The 21,830-nt window shown below is 37.1% G+C and overlaps 1 protein-coding gene across 10 annotated transcripts in view; it reads left to right on the top strand.

Annotated features, from left to right (window-relative positions):
• The window catches only part of CCDC141 (coiled-coil domain containing 141), a 181,593-nt gene that overhangs the window by 34,975 nt on the left and 124,788 nt on the right, over window positions 1-21,830 (top strand). For all 10 annotated transcript variants that reach the window (XM_070241344.1, XM_070241343.1, XM_070241342.1 and 7 more), the window contains one exon: window positions 18,455-18,646. In XM_070241344.1, the coding sequence (XP_070097445.1) occupies window positions 18,455-18,646 (192 nt within the window). The remainder of the gene's footprint in view (window positions 1-18,454; window positions 18,647-21,830) is intronic.

The following is a 21,830-nucleotide window of genomic DNA, read 5'->3' as shown; positions in this document are numbered from 1 at the left end:
TGTGTGAAAACTGAAATTCCAAGTGAATAGACTGACACATTTCTATGTGTGTGTAAAATCTCTCCCAGCCCCCACTAAAAAAAAAATAAAAAATTCTCACAGCATGAGGCCTGACATAGGGAATATATTTTGTACCCGAGATTTGCCTGGGGGCCAGTGCACCCCAACTTCACCATTTCTAGCACCTTCTTCACTTTATAAACAGGGGGTCCCAGCAACTTATAAAGTCCAACCTACTCTAGTGCTGCCCCTCCACCATGATGCCGACCCAACCCTCCTACCACGGTCTGAATTCACCCTGTTTTCCACGAGGTAAAGGACAAATATGCAGGCACCCTGGTAAGCCTAGAGATAGAAATGTTTTGGGAATTGGTGGGCTTTTAAAAGCCCTAATACTCACCCATGTATAGATGTCCTGTTTTCCTTACCCAAAAGAATGGATGTGTGAAAAGGTGCTTCTAAAACACGGTAGTGCATCAGAATCAAGTGAGGAGTTTTTTAAAAAAAAAATAGAGATTTCCAGTTATTTTACTCCAAATCTATTGAGTCTGAATCCTCTGAAGTGGGACCTGGGCATCTGCATTTTTCCAAAACCTCCCCCAGGTGGCTCTGGCGGGGCCAGTTCACTGCCTGAGGTTTGGGAGCACTGAGCTGTAGAGGGAAGATAGGGAGGATTCAGCTGCAGAGGTCTTTGCAAAGGGCTCAGAACTGGTCAGTGCCCAGGACCACTCTACCAAATGCCATGAGACGAGCACATTTATCTCATCAGCCCGCATCATTCAAGCCGCATATCATATGTCTCTGCATCCTTGGAAAGTATCGCAAAGTCAGACACAAGGTAGGGCCCCACAAATGTCAGACTGATGAACGGACATTGCTTAACCCTAAAGTTAGCAAAGAAGATGACTAGCCATGTGGTTGTGTATCTTCATTTGGCTCAAACACTCTAAAAATACTAATTTATTAAAATAAATGATATAGGTACCTTAAAGCCCAGATATTTACTCAGACTTTTCAGCAATTCTGTTAATTTTTTTAAAAATCAAGACAGCTATTTTGATAAAATATCTGCTGTAAAGAAGATAAGAGACTATAAAGGTGACATCAGTCACCTTGTGAACACGGCCACACTGAGATTCTGTGGGCTAAACCAAGAAAATGTATTCCCTAATACTCCTTCTGAATCAACGATCATCACTGTGATTGTGACAGATAGTCTAAGTGATGACAGGTAATAATGGGAGTTAATCCAGACAGGTATTAAATAACGGAGACAGGAAAATCATTTAAAACTAAACTTGACGGTTATCCTCCGATGTTTATTTCAAAAGTGTTTTGATATAAATGTTATGAAGCATTTCATCTTCTTGCTTGGCAAAAGAAGAGATAATATGACTGCATAATCATTAGTTAACATTTCATTATGGATGTCAAAACCAAGATTCCCGTTAGACATTAAAAAAATTTTTTAAGTCTTTTATTTCTGACCCTCAACTACTTAAAGTAAAACAGTCTTATTTAGACGTCATGGATATGGGGAGGAGCTGAACAGGCAGCCAGAGAGCAGGTGTTGGGAAAAGAACTGATTTTCAGGGACTGACACTTCACTCTGTTCAGAAACAATATTCCCGAGTGACATGCATTTTAAAGTAGCTAAATAATGATGCTTATCCCATGCAGTTCTTTTGCTAACCCTCAATTCAAAAACAGAGGTTATTTTAAGATTTTAATTTGTTTCATATATTCATTAAGTAAGTTCAGTTTGGAGAAGCCGTGAAAAATGTGCACTAAATCTCTGAATATGTTTATTTGTGTAAATAGGAGAGTCAGGCATGGCTGGATCCAGAAGCACAATAAAGCTGTCTGGGCTTTGTCTCTTCATCTCTTGGGCAAGCTACACAAGGCTGTAAGATGGCCAGTCAGCTACATCAGGCTCATGTCCTACCAACTTAGAAACTCTGGTTAAAAGTCCTTCCAGATAGCTCCACAGAAAAGACTCTGAAGGAATCAGATTTTCCAGGCTGGGATCATCTTTCATCCCTGAATCAAACACATTTTCATCCTTGAACCAGCCGACCAATCCATAACTTGGCTGGGTAACACTTACTAGCCCGATGTCGTTATCTTCCCTTGTCGATGGGTGAGGGAGCAGGGTTGCCTCTTCCCAAAGTCACATGTCATGGTTTTCTCATGTGAAAGAGAAGTTCTAGCGACAGAGAAGAAAAGGCTATTCTATTGGCAAAAAGAAAAAAGAAGAAAGGCAACTAGCCTGCCACACTGCCTTGATTTTCCCATTAGCGTTTATATGTCTAGAAAAGGAAGAAAAATTATAGTCTTCAATGGCAAAAACAAATTATGCCCTATCAAGTGAGAAAAAAATGTATTTCTTCAACAGTATAAACAATGGTTTTATTTTTGTATTTCAATAAGGTTTTAGATATTATAAGTCTCTCGCCAACCCCAAATCTAATTTTACACCCTTGGATGAAATGTGGTAGAAAAAAAAGTTAAGCATTTCACATACAAAGTTTCTAGATTTCAGCTACTCCTTGTACCTTGCAAGTGGTAGGTACTCAATAAATGTTGAGCACTTAATTAATTATTGTATCACAGACCCGTGGCATTTGATGGGACCTTAGCAGTCCTCTAGTTAATCTCTTAGATGGATGTGGACACCCCCTACAATGTCCTCAGCTCGGTCACTGAACTGCTATTTGAACACTTTCATCTGAAAACCTCCACTCGTTTCCTCTCAGGAGGTTTGTTTGCCATATACTAGCATCTTATAAGGTAATTAGAAGCTGATAACATTGCACGAAGGAGCATTCACGTTGTTTGTTTAATTTCTTTTCTTTTTCTCTCCCTCCCACCCTTATGCAATGTAAGATGGAGATAAATTATTAAGTGATAGCTCAAGTAATATTGCCTGCCAGAGAAACTCAAATGAACAAGCTGGCCTTTGTTCAGGGAAATTTGGGGAGAATTCTGGACACGGGATTGATTGAGGGGAGACGGAGGAGGAGGCCATGGGGCATTATTTCGTGTATAGGCCCCTAAAGGGTGACTTTGGAGCTGCCTGAGAGGAAGGCTGCAGTCATGGCTGTACCAGGTAGTTGATACCTGGGCCAATAGCACGGGTGGCTTCCTTGTGGCTGGAGGAGGTGTATTTTCAGCCAGGACTATAGAGAAGAGGCAAATGAAAGCTGTTTCATCTGGAAGATAGGGAAGTACAAAACGTCCAAGAAAGGTGGCTTCTATTAAGAAACACACACAGTATTGCAGCAAGGGTAGGGTTGGGAGGCAGACATGCCATACCTCTTGTGGTATTACTTGTTATCTCTAGTAACAAAGGTTCTTTAGAGTGCAATACGTTTGTTCATAGCAATATTACTTTTTTGGTCATTATTTTTTCCATAGATAAATCACATACATAGGGAATGTCTAAATACGTCCCTTTTTGGGATTAACTTGCTCTTGTTCTATTCTTGGCTTTAATAGAACCCCTAAAATCTTCTCTGAACCTTGCTCAGTTTGGTAAGTTAAAGACTCTCAAGAAGCCAAAACATCTTTTGTGGTTTTAAAACTAAATTTTATGCTCTTCTTTGCTTAGGAGGTATTTTAGATTACCTGATAGAGAGAAGGAGGTGTGGTTTTAAAAAAAACTCCAGGAAATCAATATTCAGATCTTATCTTTAGAATAGAAAATTCAGATAACATCTTTTTCCTGACCCTAAAAAGTAGTGGTTAACAACAGAAATGCTTGGCAGGAGAATTAGAATCAGAGTGAGAGTAAACGAAAATATTTGTTGATTCAAAGACTGTTATATTTATAGACTAACACACAAACTACCTATCAGCAAAGACTATTATTCTTAAAAATTGAGCATTAGTATGCATCGTGTGATGAGTTTTGAAACAAACTTATTAGGATAATTATTAGCATTAGAAGAAATAGCAGAAGATGAGCAGAAACATTGATTTAAAATACATTTTATGATGAGCATTGGCAATCTGGTTGCAACAATGACAGAACATGTTTGCTTTTGCATATATTCAGTTTGTTTTAGTGAGGGATGCCCCAGAGATGCATCCAAAGGAATATGTTGATGTCTTCCTAATCATTAGTACAGTCCTCAGCCCAAGGGAACTACAAATCCCACAATGCAACATTCCATTCTTACTTAAACATGGACTTCAAAAACGACTGGATCCAATTTGACCAGACAGTAGGATTTACCATGAAGCCCAAAATGCTAAGACTTGAACTGTACACAACATAGACTTTTGTCAAGTTTGCTACATTTCTACATTCAATTTTAAATAGTGAATGTTTGTACTATCCATCTCATCAGCTTATGTGATACAATTAATTATTTTTACACATGAAAAAATAATGATTTCACCATAGGAAATTAGTGCAAAATTTAAGGACAAAATAAGCCATTGAGAATTTTTCTGAAAGAACGATTCTTTTAAAAATATATTTTAACATATATATTCCTTGATATTGAGTCACTGTTATTTGGACTCAGATTAAAATATCTTGTGTTTCGAACTTTTATCAATTCTGAAATTATTATCACAGGTTCTAGTGATTGGCGTGTCGTATAGCCACTTCAAATCAGAAATAGCTGTTTCCTCTTATGGGTATGGAGTCAATTACTTTATTCCTACAAGGACCTCAATGTGTTCTCTATGCAGTGGTTTTATAAATACATAACAGCAATACTAGTAAGAAGGTACACATAGACAATTAAAATAATAGCTAAAATTTATTGAATGCTTACTATCTACCAAGCGCTGTACTAAGAGCTTCCATGGACAATTTCATTTAATCTTCACAAAACCTTATAAAGTAGTTATTATTATGGTTCCCATTTTACAATAGGCTGAGACTTAATGAGAAAAAGTATCTTGTCCAATGTGCAGAGCTACTAAGTGGATCCACTGTGTGAACCCCAGATTCTGTGTTGAAATCACTACATTATACTGCATACCATGCATCACCAAGAAAACATTATTGTCATTTTGTAATGTGGCCACTGGAAGCAAATTCATCTTCACCGTTGGAAAAACACCTCAATACGCACGATTTTTTGTTGGTCAGAAAATATCAACTTTATGTGTGAAAGCTAGGACATTACCTCAAAATTTTCTTCATGAGCAAACTTTGTTTCCTCTTTGTGAAAAAAATTTTTTAAATTTCATCAAGAAATGTTAATATAGACAGGTGAAAAATATGAGGGTAATTTAATCCAGAAACAAGCATTGAGCAAAAAAGATCTTTATCCCATTTTCCAGATTGCCTGACTGTATCAATCATGTTATCTGAGTAATTGCTCAAGTGTTCGCTTATGTCTCCTGGCAGCATATGCTTCACAGCAGTCGTGTTTCCACAAGAAGAATATCAATACTCTGACTGTGAGATGTATCATTTTGATGTGTTTGCGATGCTTCCTGGGAGCTTCACCTCATCCATTACACTGTTCTTTCTGGTCTCAACCTCCTTGCATGAAAGTCTGGAATGACGTGCATCTTCCTGATTGTTAATCCTGCTGTTTTCTGCCTTTGTTTCTGAGGTTTCCACATTTCCAGGTGTTTTGCTATCCAGCACATCTCTCCCCTCTTTACACTTCCTCCTCTGACCTTTTCAGTACAACCCTGTGATTTCTTCCACCTTAAGCTGCTCCCCTCTTCTCACCTTTCACAAACGATGCAATCACAGGCTGGAAAGGTGGAAGCGGTTTCTTGTTGGTCAGAGTGTATTGATCACACAGCTTGTCAGCATAGAGCATCTCTATGCTGCTTGCTCTTGCTGTAGCTGCGTATCCCACAGCCAGGTCCCTTCAGGCCCCAACTCATCCCTGCTCTTCCTCTATTGCATTGTTTCTTAAACGGTGCTCCCCAGCTCCCTAGGTGTTCAGAGATGTATTCTCAGAAATACATCTAAAATAATTTCAGTTTTTTGATGATTATCGTAACGTACTTAATATAAGTTGCCAAATTTCAGTGCTTACACTTCAGTTTGTGTTTCTTGTTTTATTGGTGCCAATGGAATGGCGGTTTGACTTACTTTGGTGGTTTCTCAAACTGGGAGTCCACAAATGTATTTTCTGAGTTCCTGAGTTCTCAAGATTGAGAAACACTGCTCTACAGTGCTGGAAATAGGCCTGGACAAGTGAGCCATCACTCAGGCCTGGCTACTCATTCCTCATACATTTATTTTGTACTTCCCATGAGCTTCACACTCAGTTACGCACTGGGGATTTAAAAAGTTCTGGTCTTAAGGGATAATTGGGGAGGTCAGATAAGTAAAAAGACAATTTTAATACATTGTGACAGTGCTAGTCAACTGGTACAAACCTTCCAGAGAACAATTTAGCAATTGCATCAGGAGCCGTGAAAATGTGGGAGAACCCTTGACCCAATCATTCCACTCTTCGAAATTTATTTTATGGAAATAAGAGAGATTGACAAAGGTTTATATGAAAGAATCAAGAAGTCAAAGGAAATGAGGACTGTTGGAACTGACTCAGCCCAGTATTACTTACAATAGTTAAAAATGGAAACCAGGTTTAATATTTAATAATAGAGGAATACTTAAATTATGGCATCCCACTAATGGGACATTAGACAGCCACTAAAAATAATATTTCTACAAAATATTGAAAAAGAAAGGATTCATAATGTTAAGCAGAAAAACAACACATAGCTCTCTAAACCAGACGTCAGCAAACTTTTTCTAGTGAAGGGTCAGATGGTAAATATTTCAGGCTTTGTGGGTCATATGACTTTGTGAGCTGCATCTGTTCAAACTCTGCTGTTGTAGTATGAAAGCAGCCATAGACAATATATAAATAACTGGGCATGTTTGAGTTCCAATAAAAATTTATTTATGGACATTGAAGTTTCAATGTCGTATAATTTTCATGTGTCATGAAATAGTATTTTTAAAAATTTTGTTTTCAACCATTTAAAAATATAAAACCCATTCTTAGCTTGTAGAGCATATAAAAACAGATGGCAGACTGGGTTTGGACTGTGGGCTATAGTCTGCTGATCCCTGGTCTACACCATATGATTTGAATTACGTGTGTGTGTGTGTATTTGTAAAACCATATGAATATTAATAGTGGTTATCTCTGGGCAATGAGATTATAGGTAATTTTTATTTTTTATGATTTTTTTGTGTTTTCCCCATTTTTAATACAACATTACATTATTTTCAGGATCAGAAAAGTGAAAAATAATTCACAGGGCCGGCCTGGTGGCACAGCGGTTAAGTGTGCATATTCCGCTTCGGTGGCCCGGGTTTGCCGGTTCGGATTCTGGGTGCAGACATGGCACCACTTGGCAAACTATGCTGTGGTAGGCGTCCCAAGTATAAAGTGGAGGAAGATGGGCACAGATGCTAGCTCAGGGCCAGTCTTCCTCAGCAAAAAGAGGAGGGTTGGCAGCAGATGTTAGCTCAGGGCTAATCTTCCTCAAAAAAAAAAAAATCAATTGGAAGCCATTTAAAGATTAATGAGTTTCTGAGTGATGTGATGATCACATTTCTGATCTAGAAAGATCTACATGGCAACAGGGCAGAGAATGGATTGGGTAAGGGTGAGCCTGGAGGCAGGAGGACAAGTTGAGAGGTTGTTGTAGGAATTCAGGTGAGAAGTGATGAGAAACTAAACTGAGGTAAGGGAGTGGAAACAGAAGGAGAAGATTTGAATGATATGGAGGAAAGTGACTCCACAGGCCTTTGTGACTGATTAGATCTTACAGCTGAAGGAGATGGGGGGGAGAGAAGGGTGAAGGGCCGTCCATGTCTCTGCTCCTGAAGCCAGGTGAGTGGAGGATTTGCTGGAGATGGTGGCATGATCAGTTTCAGATGTTTTGAGTTTGAGGCAGTTGTTGGATGGTTGGGTGAAGATTTTCACTACAGTTAAAAAGTCAGGAGGAATAAATTATATAGACAGTGGTTGTAGTTATAAGAGCTTGTGCATTCTCTTGGAAAGAGGTGTTGAACAATGATTCTTACTCTTTCTCCTTCGCCCCCGCCTGGGATTATATGGAGACACAATCTAACCATTACCAGTGGCTCATTGTCATAGTCCATTCAAACTTTGGGGTCATTTGCCCTCTGCCCGCAAGACCACATCAAAGTTTCTGGAAGTAGTTGAGGATAGTTTGAAAAAGTCACACAAATGATTTCGATATAATCTCTCTAGCCCCGATCTTGAAATGTACTTGTTGAGTGAGAAGAAAAGAGAAAAGACCTTGATTTCCTGAAACACCTAGATATTTAAAAATAGGCAAAGTGAAACCTGTAAAAGAGAACCAAAGCACAGAAGGAAAATCAGAGTGCACTAGAAGTCAATGGAATAAAAAAAAATTTAAAGGAGAGTGCAAGAGTATTAATTACAAAGAAGTGATTAAATAAGGATTGTTGGCACTGACAAATGTGAGGTCATTGTGAACCTATATAAGGATATTCCAGTAGGATGGTGGAGAGGAAAGCCATTCAGGAGTGAGTTGAGAAAGTGGATGGGTATTAAGAAAAAGCTGAAGCATCGAAGAAAGGAAAATAAGACAATAACAACTAGATGCCCCTCTCCCCAATCTTTCATGCCCATTGCCACAATGTGTACCATTTGATTAAGAGATGCTTGAAAACTTCTTGCTGAATGATTGAGAGGATGGATCAGTGAATCCATTCTTGAATAACTTCGGGTTCCATTAGGTATTATCTTCTCTGAACCATAAGAATCATTGAGAGTATTACTGCGCTGTATTTGAACAAGTGGCAGGTTAGTTTTAGCTTTAATGGAAGATAAAGACAACCCTTCCCATTTGAGTGAAATACTTTCTACAGATCCCTGTTGATCGAGGATGTTGCAAGTACTTCAGGTAGAATATATTTTTTAACTGCAAATCACCATATAAATATTATTTATATTGCAATATTATTACTGCATTGAAAAGTAAGACATGCCAAAATGAGGTTTCTTCCCTTTTAGGTGTGTTCTCAGATATTAATTATCTCTTTTACTTCATAGTTTTTGATAGTCTTCAACTTGGAAGAGCTGCTTCTCGCCATGTAGATAACAAGGCATCTATAGCCAACAGCAGCTGAGAGGCAATTTGAGGAGACGGGGTGAAGGTGGGAACAGCACCGGGATCACGTCAAGTGTTCAAAATTGTATTGTCAAGGTTGCCTGGTTTTAATTTCCATTGTACATAAATCCTGTGATCTTTTGAAAGGAACTCTTCAGGGCTAAATAAGAAGTGAGGGAGAAAGAAGACTTACAGGGTGTCGTCAGGGTTTTTCACAATTGGAAAGCTGGGAGGTGTGGCAGTCTGGGGAAAGGGGAGGCAAATTTTGGTCTGGTGTAAGGAAACTTTTTCTAATAACCATGAAAGGATTTGCTCCCAAAGTAACGGAGCGCTGCTGCTCTTGAATGGCTGCTGTGTTGCAGTTTTGTTAACGGAGGCTTCCTAAAGCTGATGTCAGAGTGGAACAACTGGCCTCTCAACTCTCCTCTAACAGCTTTGGAAGTGATTTTCAAGATAAAGTGAAAGAAACCTGTTAGCCCTCTCCCACATGGTCTACCACAAACACTTACTGAGCCCTACTATGTGTAGGGCCTTCAGTGTTTCTCAGTAGGGTTTCTGTTTGGTGAGACAATCCTTCATCAAATCCCTCCCCATCACACAAGCATGCTGTGACAACTGAAAATGCCTCCACATGTTTCCAGACATTCCTTTGGGGCGCTTCTAGTTGAGAACTGCTGATAGGTGCTGGAGCTATAAATACGACTAAGATAGAACTTAGGGCTCCTGTGTCTCTTTTACAGACTTGAAATCATTACTATTAGCATGCGTAGTACATTAGCCCTCTCCATTAGTCCATTATTTGCATTTGTGTTTCAGGCTCCCTAACTGATATACTCTGCTCCTTGAGGAGAAGAGAGAAGAAAGAGGTGGTTTCCATGGCGGCCTAGCAATGGGCATTAAAGTAGAACAATACTTCCTGAGTGTTGGCAGCATATGAGTAAACACCAGATCCAGAAGGGAAGGCCTGGCCAGCAGGGTGACGTGGTACATGGGCAACCATAGAAAGGTAGAGAGCACTAAAAGAACCAGGCAGCCTTCCTGACACCTTTACCAAGGCTGAGGCAGAAGTATACAGGCTATTCATCAAACACCCGGATGGCGAATTTTGGCTTTGGGTTCAGATCATGCTCCATTTTAGGAGTCTCACAGAAATATACTTCAACTAATCATTATCCTGAGATTTTGGGTTGGCTGAGAAATCTCCCTGTTCCCTGAATCCTGCCTGGTTCACTCTCTTTGAGCCCCTCTCTCCTTCAGTATTTCAGGCGGTGTTTGATAGGCCCTGGGGAGCTTGGAACCGTACGTGGCCTCTGATCCCAGCACCCCAAGAGTGACCTACATTCCAAGAGAATGTGCAGCAGATAGTTTTCTGCTAATCCTCAAAGCAAAATGTCTGCTGGCTTTCTTGGAGAAAGTCCCAAGTGCAGCTTGTACCAAATTAAACCCGGAGGGTTCTGCGAGAATGTTCTGGCCTTGGGATTGCAGTGAGTAGAACGTTTTTGTGGTTCACACTGGAGGTCATGGGAGAGTCCTAAGGAAATATTGGTAGTCCTTCAAGCTGCTTATCCCCAAAACCTCTGCTTTGCTGATTTGTAAAGTCTCACTTCAGTGGGAAAAGAGTAGTGTTAAGAGGAACTATTTATGTGTTTAACAAGACTGAAAACACTTCTGCAGACGACCCTATTAGGTATAGAAATAGGCAACTTTCAGACTTCTCTTATCACCTTCATGTCAAACCCGAGAAATATCACTGAAAGTTGTGCTCACTTGCTTTGCTCTAGAATGAATCCACTGCCTGATATTTCTGATCTGCCCTGCATCTCTGCTGTGGAATTATCACGTTTCCTGCTTTCAATTCTTGTTACGGTCTTTGTCATACGAATGAGACGTCTTAGAATTTAAAACTCCTAGTATAATAGTTTTCTTCTCCTTATATATTCTTGAGATAACACCCATTATAAGTAGAAATCAAGGCCAAGGTGTTTCATTGCAACGACAAAAAGCATAAAATGAAGACACACACACATACAAAATTAACCAGCCTTCAAGATAATCTAAAACGTGTCACATGAGAAGGAAGTGTCCAGATATTATGCTCTTGAATATCTAGAGAAGAAATTATGCGTGATTGCTCTAACTCTCCTGGCAATTTAGACAAACATTTGTGTGGTTTAACCTAAACACCAAAGAGAACAGAGCTGCTCATGTTTCGTGGATGTCTCTGAAGAGCTCATTGGTGTGTTCCACCCACTCTGCCTGAGACTTTCTTGAGTTAGTTATGAAATTATCAGGCTAGATTTTTTGTTTTGTTGCATTATGAATTTTATTTTCCTTCTTTATTAAGCATGAGAGAACCTTGGATATATACTGCACAACAAATGAGTTTACATTTGTGAATTTATCTGACCAGGCGAGGGTAATGAACAACCCCCAATGGCAGTGGCTCACAGTGACAGATTTTCCTTCTTCCTCACATTTCACGTTGGCTTCATGGCAATCGCAGTTCCATTTTGCATGTCTTCTTTATTATAGGATTCAGGCTGAAGGAGCATTCCCTTCTATGAAGAGAAAAATGATGGGGTCTTTCACTGGTTCTTAAAACTTCTGCTCAGGAGTAGCACACAAAACTCCTGTCATTAGTCTGAAAAAGTCACATGGACAAGTTTGATGCCAGGAGGCAGGAGACTGTAATCCTTTTACAGGGAGAAACAGCAAACAATTGGGAATAACAATACAAGTAAATGGTTTAATATGCCTTAGGATATAATTTGAAAGTGTAAGGAAGGAAAGAACTGTCCTAGAATTCTAATTGGAGATAACTCAGGTCCCCTGTTCCGGTATAGCAATGGCAGGTTTTGTTTTCAGAATGGTTCTATTTTATGTAATTGCAAAAATGAACAGGACATTTTCCCCAATGATAGAAATAACATATTCTCATTATTAAAAAATTCAAAACAGGGGCCAGCCCTGTGGCATAGTGGTTAAGTTTGGAGCACTCCTCTTCAGCGGTCTGGCTTCATGGGTTCAGATCCCAAGCATGGACCTGCACCATTCATCAGCCATGCGACCCACATTTAAAGTGGAGAAAGATTAGCACAGATGTAAGCTCAGGGCTAATCATCCTCAAGCAAAAAAAAAATTCAAAGTATACAAGAAGGTGTAAATAAGAAAGTAAAACTCGTTAGAAAACACCCAGGTAAATATCAAGAAAAACTCAGTGCACGTTTAGACATCATAGCCAGAAATTGGAAACACTCAAATGTCAACATTTATCTAGATAAACAAATTGTGATATATTTTTTCAGTGGAATATTACTCCATGATAAAAAGGATACATGCAAGAGCATGGGTGGATCTCAAAAACCTCATCCTGAATGAAAGAAGCCAGACACAAAAGATTACATACTGTGCAATATCATTTATGTGAAACTCCAGAAAAGGCAACTGGAACCTAAGGTGACAGAGGGCAGATCGGTGGCACCCTGTGGCATGAAGTGGGCAGGGTTGACTGGGAAGGGCTACAAGTCAACTTTCAGGGTGATGGAACTGTTCTCTCTGTATCTTACCATGGTGATGTTCCTTAGACGTATACATGAGTCAAAATTCTGTGAGCAATACATGAAATGGGTACATTTTGTTACAAGCAAACTATAAGTTCAATAAAGTTGATTTTAAATTACTAAAAAATCTTCACAGATTCTTACCGATTCTTAGTTATCTTATAATTAGATTACTTATTGAACTTTAAAATTAGTTATTTAATTTTTTAGTTGATTTTCTTGGGAACACTAGCTAGGCAATCATATCACCCTTTTTCTTAGCTTATCACATGGTCTGACCATTCCAAAGCAATGTTTAATGAGGGGAATGGATTCTTGACAGATTCTGATTTTGACCAGTTAGGAAGATGCTTGCTCTTGTTGTCAAATAACTGTTCTTTTTCATTAAGAAAATAGCCTTTTTTTCTCTTGAGATAAATTTTAATCAGAAATGAATGATGAATTTTTCCCAAGATCTTTTCGGTGTCTGTAAGTTTTCTTAAATCTGTTAAGGTATTAAATTACTAACTTAATTTGCTAATATTAAACCAACCTTGCTCTTTGAGACTAAACCGTACTTGGTGGTGGTATTTTTTTTTAAGTTGATTTTATTGAGATGGAATTTACATACAGTAAAATTCACTCTTTTTTAAGTGTACAGCTTGCTGAGTTTTGAAAATCCATATGGTTGTATGTGTATTATACTTTAATATACTGTGGTATTTAATCTGATTATATTTTATTTAGAATAATATAATCATAAATAACATTGGACTATAATTTTTGGTACTGTCTTAAGTTTTGATATCTGAAACATGCTAGTATTTTTAAATGAATTAGAATGATTCTTTTTTTAATGTTTGAAGTAGGTTAAGCAGCGTAATATGTCTGTTTATGTTTCCTGAAGGTTGCTGATATTTGTCTTAAAATGAAGCAAGATAAAAAAATTAAGAAAGTGAAAACTCTCCAGGATTGGTACCTTTGGGGACATATTTTCTTGAGAAATTATCCAATATACACTGTGACGAGGGTAGTAATGATAGTGATGATGAGGAAGATAATGATAAGATTTTCTTAGGACAATTTTGTTAACACATTTTTAAGGAATTTTCCATTTTTATCCCAGTTTTAAAATTTATTAACAGAAATATTTCTTTTAAAGAAAACCCAAAACTTGCTATATTCATTTACAGCCTCTTAATCTCAATCTTATATATTTTGTTATTTGTATATCATTTTGCTCCTTTTTAAATGCATTAGAAGTTTTTAAGAATTTTTCTTATTGAGGTGAAATTCATATAACATAAAACTAACCATTTAAAAGTGTACAATTCAGAGGTGCTGTGCAACCACCACCTCTGTCTGGTTCCAAAACATTTCCAACACATCTCGTCAAAAGAAGACCCTGGAGGGGCTGACCCGGTGGCGCAGCGGTTAAGTTCGCACGTTCCGCTTCTTGGCGGCCCGGGGTTCGCTGGTTCGGATCCCGGTGCGGACATGGCACTGCTTGGCAGCCATGCTGTGGTAAGCGTCCCACGTATAAACTAGAGGAAGATGGGCACGGATGTTAGCTCAGAGTCAGGCTTCCTCAGCAAAAAGAGGAGGACTGGCAGTAGTTAGCTGAGGGCTAATCTTCCTCCAAAAAAAGAAAAAAAACAAAAAAAAAAGAAGACCCTGGACCCATTAAGCAGTCGTTCCCTATTCCCCCTCTTCCCAGCCTCTGGCAACCACCAGTCTGCTTTCTGTCTCTGTGGATTTACTTATTCTGGATACTTCATACAAGTGGAATCATACATTATGTGCATTTGTATCTGACTTCTCTCACTTAGCATAATGTTTTAGAGGTCCACCCATGTTGTAGGATGTTTCAGTATTTCATCCCGTTTTATGGCTAATAATATCCCGTTGTATAGATGTAGCACATTTTGTTCATCCATCCATCAGTTGATGGACACGGGCTGTTTCTACCTTTTGACTGTTGTGAATAGTGCTGCTATGACACTCATGTACATGTTTTTATGTGGACATATATTTTTACTTCCCTTGGATATATTCCTAGGGGTGTAATTGCTGGGTCATGTGGTAATTCTATGAAGAAATGCCAACATGTTTTCTACTGCAGCTGAACCATTCTACATTCCCACCAGCAGTGTATGAGGACTCCAATTTCTCTACATTCTTGCCAGCACTCGTTATTTTCCGTTTTTAAAAACATATATAGCCATCCTAGTGGGTGTGAAGTGGTATCTCATTGTGGTTTTGATTTGCGTTTCTCTAATGACTAATGATGTTCAGCATCTTTTCACGCACTTGTTTGTCATTTGCATATCTTCTTTGGAGAAATGTTTTTTGAAGTCCTTTGCCTATTTTATAGTTGTGTTGTTTGCCTTTTTATTAAGTTGGAAGAGTTCTTTATATATTCTGTATACTAGACCCTTATCAGATGTATGATTTGTAAATATTTTCTTCCATTCTATACATTTTCGTGTCATTTCTTTAACAAAGTCCTTTGATGACAAAAGTTCTTAATTTTGATGAAGTCCAATTTCTCCATTTTTTGTTCTTGTTGCTTATACTTCTGGTGTCATATCTAAAAAACTATTGCTAAATTTAAGGTGATGAAGATTTACTCCTATGTTTTCTTCTAAATATTGTATAGTTGTGGTTTTTGTACACTGAAACTCGGCTGAATTTGTTTATTAGTTCTGGTGTCATTTCTTCTTTAAATGTTTAGTAAAACTCACCAGTGAAACCATCTCGCCCTAGTGCTTTCTTGCTTGGGAGGTTATTAATCAGTGATTCAATTTACTTGATAGACATAGACCTATTCAGGTTACCTATTCCTCCTTTTGTGAGTTTTGATAGATTACGTCTTTCAAGGAATTTGTCAATTTCATCTAAGTTATCAAAGTTGTAACCATAGAGTTGTTTATAATATTCTTTTATTATCCTTTTATTATCCATGTGATCAGTAGCTATGGTCCCTCTTTCAATTTTGATGTTCGTAATGTGTTTCTTCTCTCTTTTATTCTTGATTAGCTTGGCTAGAGGTTTATCAATTTTATTGATCTTAGAACCTGTTTTTGATTTCATTGATTATTGTTTTCATTTCATTGATTTCTCCTCTAATTTTTATTACTTCGTGTCTTCTGCCTACTTTATATTTAATTTACTCTTCTTTCTCTCATTTCCTAGGGTAGAAGCTCAGAGTTTGATTTTAAATCTTTTTTCATATATATATATATATGAAGCTTGAGAAGAATGTGTATTCTGCTGTTGCAGGATGTAGTAGTCTCTGCATGTCAATTATATCCAGTTGATTGATGGTGCTGTTCAGTTCAATTATATCTTAATAATTTTCTGCCCGCTGCATATGTCGATTACTGATAGAGAAGTGTTGAAGTCTCTAACTATAATAGTAGATTGGTCTGTTATTGCAGTTCTATTAGTTTTTGCCTCACATATTTTGATGCTCAGTTGTTAGGTGCTTACATGTTTAGGATTATTATGTCTTCTTGGAGATTGACCCCTTTATCATTATGGAATGCCCATCTTAATCCCTCATAATATTCCTTGCTCTGAAATATACTCTGTCTGTAATTAATATAGCTACTCCAGTTCTCTTTATATTAGTTTAGCATAATATATCTTTCTCCATCCATTTATATTAATCTCTCTATGCCTTTATATTTAAAGGGGGTTTCTTGTAGACAATATATAGTTGGGTCTTATTTTTTATCCACACTGGTGGTTTCTGATGAACCAGGAGCAGATGGACAAGGGCAAGCGAAAACAGTTCTTTCCTACCATTCTTAGGTTGGCTTTTTCTTGCTTTGCTTTCTTGATTGCTATAAACCTTTGATTATTTTCCAGAGTTTTCGCAATGTTAAGACAGTTTTACTTGCTTTTTTGGTGTTTCTATAAAGGGATGAACTATTGGAGGTATCTATTTTGTTATTTTCATTGACATCTGTCAGATATTTTTATCTTTCATTTGGCTTTTCAATGAACCAACTTTTTAAAAAATAAATTCTTATGTATTTTCTATTTTGTTAGTTTCTCATTTTGTATCTAATCAGTTAATCTTTAATTTTTGTTTAATTTTATTATTTTTTGTATAATTTAGACTTGAATGTTTAATTAATTTTCCTCTTTTTTAAAAACAAAATTGTCTAATGCTATGAATTGTATCTGAGCATAAAATCAGCTGTAAGATTATCTTGTTTTCAAACATAGTAGCCTCATTTTTATCTTTTTTAAAAGCAATCTGTGATTGCAGTTATAATTCTCTATTTAATCCAAACATTATTATTATTATTACTATTATTTGTGTAAGGAAGATTGGCCCTGGGCTAACATCTGTTGCCAATCTTCCTCTTTTTGCTTGAAGAAGATTGTCCCTGAGCTAACATCCATGCCAGTCTTCTCCTATTTTGTCTGTGGGATGCTACCACAGCATAGCTTGATGAGTGGTGTATAGGTCTGCACCCAGGATCCAAACTCACGAACCCAAGGCTGCTAAAGTGGAGCACGCAAACTTAACTGCTACGCCAACAGGCTGGACCTCAAGCATTATTCTTTAAAGTGTTTTCTTAAATTTTCTAAGAGATTTGTTTTATTTTCTGGGCTTTTGTCATTATTTTTACTTTTATTGCGTTGTCGTCTGACTGGGTTTATCTACTTTAAATATTTCAGTGGTACAAATGTAAAGGTTTGTGAGTACCTTATCTTTACTGTGTATTGTACTATTTATTAATATAAAATACCATTTTTTAATCTGAATGATTTTTGTTTTGATTTTGAATTCATCTGAGATTAATATTGCTAGTCTTCCTTTCTTTGTATATGTCTTTGCCTGGTATATCTCGTCTCTTTATTTTCAAAAATCATATCCTTTTAGTTTAGGGGTGACTCTGGCAAACATAAATTAGTTGAATTTTTAAAAACCTTAATCTGATAATGTTTGTCTTTTAATTGAAAAAGTTAACTCATCCACTTTTTTTGTCTTAACTGATAGTCAATCGTATTGCTACCATCGTGTTTTGTTTTTTGTGTGTATCCTAATAAATGTGCTCTTCTTTCTTTTGTTTTCTTTTCGTATTTGGCTTTATCACATTTTAGTCCCCTTTTCTGTGATTTTTATAATTTATTCATATTATTTTTAGTCTATTATATTTTTTAAAGTTGTGCGTTTATTTTGGTGCCAACGTCGAGAATGAAACAGAATGTGTGGGAGCCTCGTCCTAACCCCACTGACAGAGTTACCTGAGCACGTGCTCCCCTTCATCTTCTGCATTCTGTTCAGACAATCTGTAACATTAGTTACAGATGTCTTCATTTTTACATTATGAATATTCTCTTTCAAGAACTTATTCTTAACATTTACATCAAGCTTCACGAGCATATCCACCATAACAATTATTTAGAATAAACTGTAAGTTTTGCTGGGTTCATTTCTCACAATTTTTCTCTTGATCACTCCCTCTGGATGTGTTCTAATTAGTTTTATTTTGTTTGAAATGTGAGGTCAGCATAATATTCTATATTCTTGGGAATAAATCTCTACAGTGTCTGAACAATGTTTAAACGTGTGTGCCTTTCACCTGGCCTTGCTCCCTAGTTGACCACGATCTCCACTGCACCCTCTTGCCTGCTTGATTGGCCTGCCTACATAGCACTTTGTGTTTATAAAGTGTCTTCTAGACCTTCCTAGACCACATAAAATTCAAATATCCAAACGTTTAAAATGTGATCTTGTGTTCTCACGCTGAGTGACATTCTGCCTTATGCCCTTTCTTTCCTGGACTCAGGCTTTGGAAGATCAGGTATGGGACCTCTTGGAGGAAGCAGACAAGACAGCTGAAGAGAACAAGGATCAGAGTCGGGTGTACGACGCCATGGCCAACACCCTGGGGGAAGCGTGGGCAGCGCTGGTCTCCATGCTTGAGAAGAGAAGGCAGCTCCTCAGGTTGACCTCGGAATTTTTTGAAAATGCCTTGGAGGTTTGTGTTGAAGACAATTTCTCCCTCCTCCACATCAGAGCAAATGATTAGCACTCCTGAAAATGTTTCATTTCCACAAATAGTCATTGCAATCAGTTAAAAAATATGGCAGAATAACCAAGATATATACAATACATTTAATTTTTGATTGTCAAAAAATAAAATTATTAGTATTTTAAATGTAGCCTTTCAAACAAAAACTAAGTACACTTAATTAAAATTAAGTAAAATATTAAGTGAAAATGGGAACTCTTACCCATAAGTCATTATGATTTATTTCCCTCTTTAGAAGATAGTAATACAGTTACAAAATTAAACAATTATCCCTGATTATAGGATTATTAGGAAATGTTGGTCTAAAGTATTCTTGTTGACTAAAAATTGGAGGATAGAATTTCTTCTGCTGCTTATGAAAAGGCAATTTCAGAATATTCCATAGAATGTTTGACTTGTAAGCATAACATTAGAGAGTACTTTCTAAGGCATACGGTTGAGATTCCTTAGTTAGAACTCATTAAAATATAAGGGAAGGAAAAAGTTCTGGGCCTAAGAAGGTCATTTCTCCCTATGATTTTTTCTTGAATTCTGTGATTTTTTTGAGGTTCCCAATTTCAAAATGTGAGACTCAAAGAACGTTATCAAAAGAGGTGTTATATTTGGTGTAAGACAGTTATTGGAAATTTCGCTTTTAACTTCGCTGTCAAGTGGCGGTACATTCATTTTGATGTGAGAGCCCTGCTTCATTATGATAAAGCACTAGCTTTGAAAAACATGGCATTTCCAAACTGAAAATTCAGGACTTAAATCCAAAATAATGAAGGAGAGGAGATTAGTAATAGAACACAAAAATTGAGGTAGACAATCTCATGCATCATGAACTCGTTTAAAAGTAAAGGAAGGAGCAAAAACCTTATTGTAACTTTCAAGGTTTGTTTTCTACAAGGGACACTGAAGTGCAGCTCACAATTCATTTTACAGATCCTCTTGGGAAAGAGTTCCATGCACAATTTTCTTTCTGGAAAAGAAATAAACCAGGTGAAATATATCTACAGGGGTCAACTTATAGATACATCTGATTCATTTCATCCTAATATGTGGGATATGAGTGTCAACTTCCCTTAAAATTCAGCTAGTTTGAGCACAGGAAATTATCTTTTTTCAGACATCAGGCCCAATATTTGTCTCTCACTGAGTAGTAGCGTTAATGCTAGCTGATTTTCTGTATGATGAGAAATTACTGCCATGTATTACATGAAATCAAAGGAAATACTAAGTCAGCTTAACTCAACATAGCACTCTGATTCTTAGTGAAAAGACAAATTGTTCTTTGTATTATTCTGCTTCCAATTCCGTGGACCACTTCATGCTAAGCTGAAGGCAAACTCTTATGTAAGCTTCCCTGCCCCTTGTGTTTGCCAAAGCAATTTACTTTAGTGATTTAAAAAAAAAGGTGAGGGTGAAATTAAGAATAGGGTCTTTGGAAAGTGTCCTCCTGGTGCCGCTTTTATCCTACACAAGCTGCAGAAAGAAGAAAAGTAAGCAAAGGAAAATACCCATGAGATAAAAGTTAAAACTTTAGGGAAGCTTTTTCTGAGTAAAGGATTATCTGTTGGTTTGTTTTTTTAAAATTTCAAATAAGTTGAAATATAGATTTAAGTTATACAATAACTAAAACTTTTCATAATATTCTACAAGGGAAAAATCAAATCACCTACGAGGTTTTTTCCCCCCTCTCTTTGAAGTTTCTCTTTAAGGAAAGTCCTTAAAATTATTTACTAGACATGGAATGAATTAGAGTTGTAAATGACGTGTGGCTAGGATCCCGTTATTGAACTATGTGCGTGAGGGAGTTCTTTAGAAATACAAAATGACTTCTTCTGTGTGGTTGGTAGTATTACAATATGGTTTCAGGCTCACAGACTTAGCCATTAGATAGGTTGTTCTCTTCTCAACACTGTGCTACAGTTTAGGAACACTGTCCCTAACTGACAGTGGCTTGCGTCCATCCAGTTTTTCTAACAGGATGGGGGAGGCCGTCTCTGCATTTCCAAAGGGGACATGCTCATCAGTCTCTCTCCTATAATTCCATGCTATTTGTAACTGGATTTATGTGGCTATTGTCATAATCAAAATATGGTAGATTGTGTTAACCAAGTAGATACAGAAAAATATTAAAAATGCCCAAATTTAAAGATGATAGTCTGGAGAAAACTTGAGAAAGAAGACAAGCACTGTGATAGGCTTTTGTGTCTGTCTCACTGATACCTTGCCTTTATGAGTTTATTCTATGCCTGATCTAAAGCTGAACATGTTGATAAAATGTCCTTATAAACTGCCATAATTACCTTTGAAACTTAGTGCTAAAACAAACTGCTATTTGTCTCTCACTATGGATATACTGTACTGGCATAACCAAATACGTTTTGCCCTCTTCTAAAATTTGTTTCTAAGATTATTCTCCTGAGAATTTTACCATCACTTCAGCCATCTCCCCTTCATTCTTCCTCCATGGAGAAACACAAAAAGAGAGACCAGTCATATTGCTCACCATTTAGGATGTCAAATTGCTGTTCCTTGTTTTCTTGAAATAGAGGACAAATTTTCCATTCTTGCTGCATCTAATGCCATTTTTATTTATATAAATAATCCATAAAGTCATTGATAAAAATGCAAACAAAATTACAAATTATACATTTAAAAGCTAAAAGTTTACCTCCCCTCACCTATCCCTAATCCCGTTCCTTCTCATAATTGTAACCCTTTGTGTGTATCTTTTCAGACCACTTTCTGTACAAATAGACATATTTTTGTTTTGTGTAAGAAATGGGATTAGACGTTGCTTCTTGGCCTCCTGGCTAAGATCAAGTGTAGAAATGGGATTAGACTATGTATTATTCTGAAATTTGCATTTTTCAGTTCTAGGGCCCATAGAGGAAAAGACCCTAAATTTCATCCTTCTCTCTAAATGGTTCTTAAGTTAAATTTACTTATAATTATGTGGGTTACCTGTTGGCCAAAATTTATTGGTTTCTCTTAGAAAAATTTCTCATTATTCTGTGACAAACTGCCTTAGAATATTGAAAGTGGCTGTATTAATTACATAGGATGCAATAATTTTAGTTGAAAATTTTAACAGACATTTGAACAGTAAATGAGTTGGTTTATTTTAGCATATATGACATAT

Source organism: Equus caballus, chromosome 18, assembly GCF_041296265.1.
Source record: "Equus caballus isolate H_3958 breed thoroughbred chromosome 18, TB-T2T, whole genome shotgun sequence".
NCBI classification, from domain to species: Eukaryota; Metazoa; Chordata; class Mammalia; order Perissodactyla; family Equidae; genus Equus; species Equus caballus.
Note: the sequence above shows the minus strand (reverse complement) of the source record. Positions and strands in the feature narration are given on the sequence as shown.